This window comes from Paramormyrops kingsleyae, chromosome 10 (assembly GCF_048594095.1).
Source record: "Paramormyrops kingsleyae isolate MSU_618 chromosome 10, PKINGS_0.4, whole genome shotgun sequence".
NCBI classification, from domain to species: Eukaryota; Metazoa; Chordata; class Actinopteri; order Osteoglossiformes; family Mormyridae; genus Paramormyrops; species Paramormyrops kingsleyae.
In genome coordinates, this window is record NC_132806.1 from 30023058 (window position 1) to 30035909 (window position 12852).

General features: G+C 42.1%; 1 protein-coding gene across 1 annotated transcript; it reads left to right on the plus strand.

Moving 5' to 3' along the window:
* Positions 1-172: 172 nt before the first annotated feature.
* Positions 173-12111, plus strand: fermt3b (FERM domain containing kindlin 3b). The gene is made up of 15 exons (XM_023838839.2): positions 173-422; positions 1804-1928; positions 2351-2584; positions 3324-3440; positions 3518-3686; positions 3854-3956; positions 5310-5417; positions 6528-6659; positions 7161-7207; positions 7406-7530; positions 7806-7912; positions 8349-8564; positions 8809-8933; positions 9919-10060; positions 11107-12111. Exons 2-15 carry the CDS (start codon positions 1805-1807, stop codon positions 11284-11286), a joined length of 1929 nt encoding a protein of 642 aa, XP_023694607.1. The 5' UTR covers positions 173-422; position 1804; the 3' UTR covers positions 11287-12111.
* The last annotated feature ends 741 nt before the right edge of the window (positions 12112-12852 follow it).

Consider the following 12852-nt stretch of genomic DNA (forward strand, 5'->3'; position numbering starts at 1 on the left):
TTAAATATAGTTTAATTATGAGTTAATGCTAATGTCTAGAGAGAGAAGCTGCCAAGATTAAAGAACAGCTGCTTCTTCCTCAAACGCAGAAAATTCGTCTGTGTTCAGTCTATGATCTCCACTGATGACACGTGCGTTGTAGAGGGAAGACGCTTCCATAGACCCGTAAAAAGTAATCTCTCTGTGACACACAAACATATAGCTCTTACAAAGTTTTCAGTACGGAAGTTGATATCAGAGGAACACTCGTTCAGTCTTGACACAGAAACCACAAGTAGATGTAGTGAGAGAGTGCTCAAGGGGGAAGTGAGAGATACATTGGCGAAAGCTCACAAAGAGAACGCAACGACAGCAGAGAACAGGCGGGGGACCTTCCTGGGGGGTTCTAAGACAGAGAACTTCATTCGGAAAACCAAAAAAAGGTAAGACTTCAAGATTTGAAGCGGCCGATTTCGGTGTTTTTGGACAGGGAGAGATGGAGGGTGAAGGATGTGTAAGAAAGCTGTGGTAGATTAGCTCTAACGTTTTAGGACGCCTTGCTCTTTATGGCCTATTCTGGAAAGTAACCAGTCAACCCCTGGGCCATATTTCTCTTGCAAAATTTTGCTAAAGGCCAATGGAGAGTTACTGTAGTTACTAGTTATTAGTGCATTTTTGGGTGACCTGGGGTATTTAGCAGTGCAAGGACATGATTGACTTTGCACCATAGGAAATGAGAGCTGAAGCAAGGAGTGGCCTTTCCTTATATGCCCCGTGTAAAGCCTCCCTACTGATTTTTTTTGGCGCTCGTTCTCTTCAGTTGAATCATCTTGCAAGCTATCAAACCATTTTTTTTTTAAATAAGCTGTATCTGTGTTGTCAATATTTGTATAGCCGTTTCTTAAAATGAGGTGTATGACAGAACCATTCTCACTGTATCGTCTGTAGATAACTATGAAGTAACGACGCCTATAAAATGTTTTCCCAGATCAATGGTACCATGTTAGACCAAAAACAATAGGACATTCGGCCCCTAAGCACGATGTTGCCGTGGCTGAGTTCATTGGGTGTGGAGCGCCTGAGCTGGACTGTGGGCTTGTCTTGCGATTGGGAAGCATGGGTCACTCTGATAGTGGGAGCTGGAAACAGGAAGTGGCTGTGGGCTGGGGACCAGCACTGTCATGTGAAGAAATAGCCATGGATTCCTGAAAATATGGCTTGCTTTATCCAGGCCTTAGGTTGATATGGTGTCAAAACAGCAACATTAAACTGCTCATTTCCTACTATGAAAGCATCATCCCTGGCAAGGAAATGGTTTATTTCTCCATGAATGTGTTGGTCCACATTCCTGGGTTAAGCTTAATGATCAATTTACGGTCGATTCTAATTTTATCTGAAGCGCCAGCACGAAAATACCCATAGTAATGTTAGGGAGATGATTTGGAATTCAAACTCAACATACCTTGTAGTTGTTGAACATTGGAGGTGATTTCAGGAACAGGAGTGAAGATGCACAGCCAATTGTTTATACGTGGTATATAGTGTTCAGGTAATATCAGCTTGCTGGTGTGTTCAGTCTCCAAAAATAGTGGTGGGTGAAGGGAAACTGAAAATGAATTGTTGTCGGCTCTGCGATGGCACACAGAGCACTTAGTCATATAGTTATATATATATATAATATAGTTAGAATTAAGTGGAGTTATAGTGGATTTATCTGTTTGTACATATCCTACTGTATTAAAGCAAAGGACAGACAGAATGAAACCAACAGCAGGACTCAGACTCATGACTCATCCACCCTTTCTTTCTTGGTGACACTTGCAGAATGGCCGTGTGGGACCTGTCTGTCACCGTGGAGGAGCTTGGTGTGGAGGCTCCCCCCCTCTCCATCAGCGTGACTTCTGACCTGCACATTGGTGGGGTGATCCTCAAAATCGCGGAGATGACGCGTGAGTCCCCAAAAGACAGCAAACACGTCCTCAGCCTGTCACAATAGTGTCATGAACCTGCTCCAGTCATGCTTTACTTCTAGGTATGTCAGTACATTTAGCAAAAAAGGAGCTTTTCTTGTTGATTTCCTCTGTTAAGTGTGTTCTGGTGGACCGGCGATCCTAAAGGTTCTCTTCAAACTCTTTCTTTAATTAGCACACAGTTCAAGTTTACAAAGAAGAACATTGTTAAGATATATTTCATATATATTTAAGCTCCATGTTCTGGCTCCCTTGCAGTTCCCTAGCAGGAGCAAAAACATAGACTCTCTGGGGTCCCCGAGAAGCGGGTTGAGATACCCTGGTCCTGGATGCAGGTCTTTGAGCCTTATAATCTTATTTTTAATGTGTTGCTTCATGCCCCCCCCCCAACTCTCCAAAAGAAATCAAGATGGACTGGTCAGACCACGCCCTCTGGTGGGAGCAGAAACAGCAGTGGCTCCTGCGGCCCGCCTGGACCCTGGATAAGTGTGGCATCCACGCCGACGCGCGGCTGACCTTCATTCCCCAGCACAAGCCCCTGCGGGTGGGCCTGCCCAACGGGGCCGTGGTGAGGCTCCGGGCCTGCTTCTCGGGGCCCCTCTTTCACTCCATCATAGGCATCTGCAGAATCCTGAGTAAGTACATGGATCAGACTCTTCTGCACTATATCACATTAGATCACAAAAAATAACCAATCGATTATTTTAATTTGTTTTTGTTTATTTGACATTTTTACAAGCAAAGTAGCCATTGAGTGTTTCACATCAGTACATTTTCCAAAAAGGACCAAAAAACAAAACAAAATACGTTATTCCCTGAACACCTCAAAGAGCACCTTCCATCCATAGACATCTTCTGTCTGTGCATCCGGTACAGAGTTTCAGGTGGCCTGGAATGAGGTATCTGACTTCATTATAGACCACACACAGGTACAGTCACACACTATGGAGTACTCAGTTTGGATAACTGTGTGTCTTTGGACTAGATTATACATTATTAAATGTAGTGATTTTCTGGTTAACTGTCCTGTTTGCTTTTCACTTAGGATATACGAATGTCATTATAATACATGTTTACCTGTATAAACAGGTAATTCAGAGCAGCATCTACATCCCAACTCTGGAGGAATGAGGCAACAGAGAGACTCACTGAGGCCCTCCACTCTGGGCAATAATGAAAAAAAATGCACATAAAATGTTTAAAAATTACAGATTACAACAGCAATCCTATGTATGACTGTCTTGATTATGTCTGATCTAGGTGCTGTTGGTTTTTATTACCAGTAATGCCCAGCAGTTCTCAGTCGTCCTCTTCTGTATGTCTCGACCCTCGTTTTCATGGTGACGGATCTTGTGTTCTCCGTATTCCCGAAAGACATCCGTCACCCGGAGGAGCTCTCACTCCTGCGCCCCGTTGAGGAAAAGAAGAAGAAGAAAGACAAGGAGACGCAGGAGCAAGTGTATGACCTGACGGAGGTGCCCCTGACAGTAGGTGAGGGCCGAAGCAGGGCTAGGTTCTCCGCCGCGTAAACAGAGAACAGTCTGTAACATGGCAGTCTGCCCCCCCAGGTAATATAAGCAGCCTCCAGAACGGCATGCCAGTGCACTTCGCCATCTCCCCAGAGACGGAGGCTGCCTATAAGATGCTCTCTGTGAGCCAGCCACCGCCAGCCCCCGAGACCATCGCCAAAATGTACCGTCCGGCCAGTGTAGTTGACAAAGCGCACATCCACAGCAGGTGTGAGGCAGGCTGTGACGTCACCTAGCAAGTGGCCCATCCGTCTTTCTGTCATTCTGATTTCCTAAGTATCCGATCCTCCTTCGGCACGTGTGCCTGATTGTGTGCGTGTGAGAGAACCGCTTTTCATTCCTGTTTCCCTAACTATAAACTCACAAATCTCACAGGTGGCTGGACTCCTCCCGGTCCCTGATGCAGCAGGGCATCCAGGAGAACGACAAACTCAGCCTGCGTTTTAAATATTACAACTTCCATGAACTGGAGCCTAAGGTATTGCTTCTTCCTACATGTGTGTGTTATAAGGAGATTTTACCAGCTGAATCAAAAGCGAGCAGGACAATTCACTAACTGTTTTGATAACATGTCGACACATTCCAGTTAAATTATTCTGGTTTTTAAGCTTTTCTCCCATTTTCCCATTGGAAAATTGCCATATTGTCGCTGTCCAATGAAAAATGCATATCTCCGAAAGCCCTTCATTTCAGGAGCGCTAAATATACAAATCTTTTCAGAAACTCCTTTACAAAATAAACCTAAAACAATGTAATGAGAGACCTTTAGGACCACAAAGGAAAATCTATCTTTACACAGCCATCAGTGAAAGGTTTCATGTTTTAAATAGACTTACGTGAAAATAGACTTACATATCGCCTGCAAGGCAAATACGTCAGTGTCAACAAGATACAAACTAATTTCGCTTTATATTCAGAATTAACAATGATATTAGTTATCTAGCTGTCTAGCTGTCAATGTTAAGGCGTTAAAATAAAGAATGTAAAGTAATCCATTCATACAACCATCATCAATGCAAATGTTAACTAGTAAGTACTATTAAAAACATAAATGCAGTGAGGCACAAACATATAGCTTCATGAAAAGTCGTCGGCATGGTGGTTGATATCAGAGGAACACCCTTTCAAATTAGATGTCAAACGCTATCAGTGGACAGAGGAGAATGGGCCTATTCCATCTAGAGTAAAAAGTCGCAAATGTCGTAAGGTGGACATTGTGCCCGTAGCCATAGAGCAGTGTGTGGCTCAGTGGGCTAAGCCGTGTGCCTGTAATCACAAGGTTGCCGGTTCAAGCCCAGCCTCAGCACATCTGCGGCTCCTTGAGCAAGACCTTCAACCCCCAGCTCCCTGGGCACCACTACAGGTGGTTGTCCTTCACAGACATAAGAAGAATTTCCCCACAGGGATTAATGAAAGTGTCAATTATTATTATTTTAGCTATGCGATCTGGACCTTGGTCATTTTTTTAGAACTGAAAGGAATTATGAAGTTAAATATCACTATATCACAATATTCCTCTGAGACAAGTGCATGCTTAATTCAGCTGAGACTTGTTACCATTCGGTAAGACAAACAATGATCGTTATGCAATTATCTGTAAGAAACGTTCAAAGCAATTACCTGCTATAGTTGTCCAGACAAAAGGCAATTGTTAGAAATGTGTGATCACTATTTGCATCTGACTGATCATGTGACCTTTACCTGTAATGGCATTGGTTGGGGATTGTACTCTGGATCGAATCCCGCATGGGTGTTATGTCTATGCTCTTTGTTCAGTGCGACTGTTACCTGCAACACTCTGAAGCTCCGTATCTCTGTCCATCTCCCTCAGTACGATGCCGTCCGTCTGACCCAGCTGTACGAACAGGCCCGGTGGGCCCTCCTCCTGGAGGACATTGACTGCACAGAGGAGGAGATGATGCTGTTTGCTGCCCTGCAGGTGATAGAAGGAGCTTCATTATCTTAGTATGCAGAAGAAACAACATCACCCGGCAGGCATATGTTAACTCGCAGTGCTATGTTATCACGAACTCCGTGTTTTCAGAAGAGATCAGATATAGTCAGATCAATTTGATAATATATGTGATTAAAAATAATGCCCTACCACTAAAAATAAGAAGAAACAGAGTAACACTTCAAATAACACTTTCTATGAATGCCATGTGTGTAAGAATCTATGAACACATTCATAACACATTATAATGCATGCATAACCCATTATAAACATGGCTATAAATATTTATAAAAAAGCAGAACATATTATTTCCATGTTTATTATGCATCATGAGTGCTTTATGAAGCATCTGTAATGCACTATGGACACCTTCATAATGCAGGACAAAGCATCCTTAATTTTTGTAGCAACTATTAAATGACAAATCATTTATTTGTACAAGTATGAGTACAGGTACTTTGGAATTCTTCTCTTTGCCTGGTCCATCTTGCTTTCTGTTGCCTTGGGGGGGGGGGGATCACCATGTAGGGTCAGCCAATGGTCGGTACCTCTAGAGCTGTGAGGGGGAGGGGCATTAGGCACTTGCTTAAGGGGCCATGGACATGTGACAGTTATACCAAGGCTGGGGTTTGAATCAGTGACCTTCTGATCAAGGAATCAGAGGCTTAGCCTACAGATTCACTCATGACCCCCATTGCATAATTCATTATGAAGGTATCTATGGTACATTATAGATGAAGTATTATAATTATATACTTATATATAATTATATATATTATATATTATATATTATAATGCCTTATGACTGTCAATAGAAGATGCTGTAATGCTTCATTAAGTTTCACACCAACCATTATAATGCACTATGAAGGTATCTATAGTGCATTATAGATGAAGTATTATAATTAACATTATAATGCCTTATGCCTGTCAATAGAAGATGCTGTAATGCTTCATTAAGTCTCACACCAACCATTATAATGTATTACGAAGGTATCTATAGTGCATTATAGATGACAACTTCAAGTAAAGTGTCATCAAAAAACATTTTCTGAAGGAAGGATAATAATGACAGATTTGGTGTCTCTCACGCAGTACCACATCAACAAAGTCTCACAGTCAGAGCCCCAGGCCATGATGACTTGTCCAGCAATGGATGACCTAGAATCCGCCCTGCAGTCCTTGGAGGTCAAAATGGAAGGCGAGAGCAGCTCCATGGATATGCTGGTCAGTCAGTCGGCTCTTCCACCATGTTATCATCCACTAGCATAAGAGACTCACCAGTAACAGAGAACAAAGGAGATCATACTTGGAGTAGTAACACTGATGAACTATCGTGTTTTTCTAATTAAAGGTAAGTGGTTCTTGGACATGTGTACTTGTATTACAAATATGACTGTAATACTGTATGCCATAAATATTTTGGGTAACTACTTCAAGGAGCACAAAGAATGTAGTAGTACACTCTTACTTAATGCATTAATTAACTAGAAATTAAGTGTTAGTTACATACTGATCCCATGTTGGTTAATAATTAATCATAACAGTTCATATATTTCATGCATACTATATTTGTTCATGATTCGTGCATGACTAGTACTTGAGTTACTAAGTTACTTGTGCCGTCTCAAGTGAAGTGTTGCAAAAGATTCACTGTTAACAGAGGGCAAAGGAGTTGGTGACTGGGGAATAACACCAGTGAATGATCATGCTTTTCTAATTAAACAGGAAACCATGACAGCTCCTGAACTGCATGACTACTTGAAGATATTTCGGTAAAACTTGATAATAAAATATTATGCAAACAAATGATTTCACAAGTCAACTGACATTACCGATGTTTCCCTAGCTGAATGTGTCTGTCTGTGTTAGCTAAGGTTTATGCTTCAAATACAAGTCAACAAAACATTATACGGAGAAAACATATATAGGTTATTCATTTTTTTCCTTCTCTTTCTCTGACGCTGATGCAGACCGAAGAGGCTGACACTCAAAGGATATAAGCAGTACTGGTTTTCATTTAAGGACACTTCAATCTCTTACTTCAAGAGCAAAGAGGAAAGCATTGGAGAACCCATTCAGAAGATGGATCTAAAGGGTACTGAACACAAACACGGTTTCTCTGTCTTTGTGAGGGATTCACACAGACACAATTTTTAAAAGAATGAATCCTAATGCCTCAAATAAACAGGCCCAGAATATTCAGCTTTTTTTTTAAAAAAATCTATCTACTCACACTGTAAGGGACATACTGACACTCAGGGCTGGACAAGGACATATCATTTGCATTGAGACTAACATATCATCTTGTGTGACACACACACATTCCAAATTAGAACTGGAACATGTGAGTGACACTTCGTGCTTCACCAGGCTGTGAGGTCGCGGGCGATGTCAATGTGGCGGGCCAGAAGTTCTGCATCAAGCTCTTGATCCCGAGTCCAGAGGGCATGAACGAAGTGTATCTCCGCTGTGAAAATGTGAGAGGGCGACGCCCATTTATGACTAAAGTGAATGACTTCGGAGTCATATGGGTGGATCTCAGGAACATGCCGCACACCCACAAACTTTATTTGAAAATCCTATAATCCCCCTGTTAAGCTGGTTTTTAGTTCATAAAATTTTAAACGCAGAAGTTTTTCTATATCCTGAGAGATATTTAGTCTTTAATATCTGTTAGCTATTAGCAATTCTTTAGCAGATGCTGTCATTCAAAGTTTACAATATTACACCAGACTATAGAACTGGGTATTGTTGAGAAAATGATTTTATAGATTAAAGGTAAGTGGTAAGTGATCACAGCAGCTGTAGCTCTGCGGTATGGATCAGCAAACTTTTGGTTAGTTCACATTCTTAACCAGCAGACATGCCCCCCCCCACACACAGAGACTCATGGGTACATCCTGCCCCCAACAGGAGCAGCAGTATTCCCGCTGGATGGCTGCCTGTCGGCTTGCCTCCAAGGGCAAGAACCTGGCGGACAGCTCCTTCACCAGCGAGGTGGAGAATATCCAGAACTTCCTCACCATGCAGCGCACCAACCCTGGCACCACTTCCGCCCAAGCCGACGACAACATCAACACCCACAGCCTGGTCTCCCCCCGCTACCAAAAGAAGTACAAGACCAAGCAGGTCTGATATGATCCTACACTCATGAAAATTAATTCTTTTACTGTTTTATAACTATGTTGCAGCATGATGGGGAAAAGGTTTCTAAGGTCACTCCTTCCTTATACTGAATAATTCCTACGAATTATTCAGTATTCATATCTCTCCGAAATCCTTGAGCTGACTGATAAAAAATGATTTGAATGATTCAGGATGTAACATAAATCCCACCCTGAGCTCCACTGACAGCTAAATCTCCCTCCTCCAGTTAACCCCTCGCATCCTGGAGTCCTATCAAAATGTGGCGCAGCTCTCCCTAACTGATGGCATCCAGAAGTTCCTGCAGATCTGGCAGGCACTGCCTGACTTTGGGGTGTCCTACTTCGTGGTGAGGTAGGCTGGATGTCCTAGGACCACATACTTCCTAGGACCACATACTTCCCAGTTCTAAGTCTAAATTAGTCTCATCGGTAAATGTAAAAGATTTGGAATATGTTTAGCTTAGGGGTGACACAAACTCATGGGGCGATGGTGGTGCAGGAGGTAGTGCTACCGTTCAGCTACCGGAGGGCTGCAGGTTCAAGCCCCGGGTCCTCCTGACTCCATCGAAGTGTCCTTGAGCAAGACACTGAACTCCAAATTGCTCCCGGTGAGCTGGTTGGTGCCTTGCGTGGCAGCCTCCACCACCGGTGTGTGAATGTTAGTGTGGATGGGTGAATGTGAGGCATAACTGTAAAGCGCTTTGGTACTCGTAAGAGTAGTAAATAGCACTTTATAAATGCAGTCCATATTGTACAGTTTACAGAAAGTCAGTCAGCTATAAGAAAGTGATGTACACATAGCCCTGTTGTGTGTGCAAACCGGTACCAACCAACATCAGAGACGCAGAAGACAAATGTACCACAATAGAAGGAGAAACATTATCACGATTGTATGAAATCTTGCCACTACATGAGGTTCATGTCCAAATAATACCTGCATTTCATTATTGACCGATATAAATTCCAGATATACTGTAGTATTTTCGTTACCACTTTACAATAAGGCTCCCCTTTGCCACTTGTAAATGGCAGTAACTCATTAATAAAAAGAAAACAGTGTTAAAACTTGTTTAACATTGTCTATTAATAACCAGATTATAAACTATTCATAAACTCTATATATGAGTAGCCTTATTGTAAAGTGGCACCATATTTTCTGCTTATTCCATTCACAAGCACGTTGGCAGGTAAGGTTTAACACATAGGTTTGACAGATGAAGTCAAGATATAGTGTAGTGTTATGTTCAGGGGACAAAATCATCTCCAGGCACCCAGTTTGGCATGATCTGCTTTATGCATTACAACAGAGGGCTAAAGAAGTGATTCCCCCCCCCCAGGTTTAAGGGCAGTCGGAAAGACGAGGTCCTCGGCATCGCTAACAACCGGCTGATCCGCATAGACCTGGGTGTCGGGGATGTAGTGAAGACCTGGCGCTACAACAACATGAGGCAGTGGAACGTCAACTGGGACATCCGGCAGGTGGGCTGCACTTCTCTATATCAGAGGGGCCACAAGCCATGGGAGCGTTTCTGATAGTGGGAGGGATGTGGGAGGGATGTGGGGGGATGTGGGAGGGATGTACAACCCCAGACTCATGGACCCAATACATTGGCAGTAATGAGTCTGGATGAACGCTTCTGTTAGTATATTCACTTTTGTTTGAAAAGCCTTGGGCTTAATTCTGTAAAAATGCTGCAAATTTATTGGTTCCATAACAAAATTCCACTGGTGAGCAACGTTTAACACATCTGCAAATATGTTCCGCACAGATACCTTATTTTCATTAAGTGTCATCATTTTCAGACAGACCCATTCAGTTCTGTTCTTGCCATTTTGCTATTAATTGCAATTGTCATTGGCTCCCAAAGGGATACTAAACACAAATATTTGGTGTATATATATATATATATATATACACACACACACACGTATGTATGTATGTTTGTATGTATGGAAGCTTCTGAGAACCATCCCTAAGGTCACATCAGAGGCTAAGCGCTAAGCTTCTGCTGTGGTTTGAGGAGTAACTCCTGACTGTTATATGCTTACAGTCAAACACTCTGCAACCTTTAACTTCAATATAGCACTATACACTAGTTCAGTGTTTCCTAGTCCGGTCCTTGGGGACCCACAGCCAGTCCAGGTCTTTGTTCCCTCCCAGCTCCCTACCAGGAGCAAAAACGTGGGCTGTCTGTGGGTCGCCGAGGACAGGATTGGGAAACACTACACTAGTTGATTGAATACAGTGCATTCCGTTCTGGTTAAGTTAACCTGATACTTTCTTACACGGAGCAAACCCATGGCTAAAAAAACAAAGTGATTATGGTTGCTGCACAACTCAATATGCATCTTCAGCAGTAAGGTTGACTCACATTCAAATAACAACATGATCCTTTAATCATGTTCATGTCTTCATTTGAGGTTTGTGCTATATACTACAGTAGCAGCAAGTTGGATACACAGTTGTTAATAACACTCACCCTGGTATCCGGTTACTCACCTCCACCCTTCCCATGTTCCTCCAGGTGGCCATTGAGTTTGACGGCAATGTGAACATAGCCTTCAGCTGCGTGACGGCGGACTGCAAGATTGTGCACGAATACATTGGCGGCTACATATTTATGTCCACCCGCGCCCGTGAACAGAGCGACACCCTCAATGAGGAGATGTTCCACAAGCTAACCGGGGGACACGAGGCCTTATGAAAATGCAGCGACCTCAGTCACATCTCCGTTCTCCAGCGGCCTTGATTTTCTGCTGAAGCATTCACAAGCTACCAGTCACAGGGTTTCATTTTTTTGTCATTTTTGTTTCTATATCAGCATCATTAAGAATGTTTAATCTGTGTCTATTTATAAATGATTTGCGGTTTAACACTTGCAGTGATGGAGGAGAACGGTTTAGATGTTCAACTGTATGTAGCGTTTGCATTTTCGCACCTAATAATAATAATTAAAAAACAGCATCCAAACTGATGGACATGTCGGTTATCATGAGGTGATACATTCTGCAACTTCACGATTTTTTATGGGTTCTAGTAATGGCATTTAATTAATTTCCTGAAGGGCTGGCATGGATTAGGTTTTGCTGATTCATGTTTGGCCGATAAACTAGAGCTTAGAGAACATTATGTTACAGGGATACTGCTGAATTGAGTCTGCTGAATGCAGAAACCAATCTTTCATTGAAAACGTTTGAAAGTTTGAAAGTAAATTAGAGTGATTTGCACCTGAAACAAAATGAAATGATGTACTATAAAGGCAATATTAAAATGCTTGGAGAATTACGCTGACAACTGATAATACAGCTCATATTTAGGTGTCTAAAAATATCAAACTGCTCTAAAATAAATTATAACAAAATATGCTTACATTTTAACATATAATCTATTACTCAAATATTTAACTATGAACTGTAGAATTACAACTACAGTTGGAATTATCTGGATTTCTACATGAAAGGCTCCTAATATTTGACATGATCTTTATTCAAGTCATAATAAAGTCTTATTTAACATACAGCACCTAGAACATTCTATATTGTTGTGAGTTTTTTGAATGAATGCTTTAAATCCAGGTCACTGATGTATGTGAATATTTAGTGGAACCTCCTTCATTTGCCTTAACCAAAAGCTTTCAGTATCTTATAACCATATCTGTGCAGTGATTAGGAGGAATTTCTGCCAATTCCTCTGAACAACACTGCTTCAGGCAATGCATGTTTTTGGATCTCTTATTTCTACAGTCTGCTGCAGATCACTGGATAGCATTTAGAGGTGACTGAGGTCAGGAACCTATCTTGTTCATTGTTGCTGATTTACTCCTGTGTTTTGGATCATTTTGCATGACCCAACTTCTGAGTATGGGATCCCAGCCCAATGCTCTGAAATCTATCTGTAGTATTTCCTTGTATACACTATATGGACAAAAGTATTGGAACACGCCATCATTGAATATAGATGCTTCATTCAGACCCATTGCCACAGGTGTATAAAATCAAGCACCTAGCAATGCAGTCAGGGTTACAAACATTTGTGCAGGAATGGGTCATTCAGATGAGCTCAGTGAATTCAGGTATGGTGCTGTCATAGGATGCTACCTTTGCAATAAGTCAGTTTGTGAAATTTCTTCCCTGCTAGATATTCCACGGTCAACTGTAAGTGGATGCATTTAGGAGTAGCGGAAGTTTAGCCACAATGTGGCAGACCAGGTAAAGTAACAGAGCGGGGTCTCTGAGTGCTGAGGTGCATAGTTACTGTACCAACGCTCTGA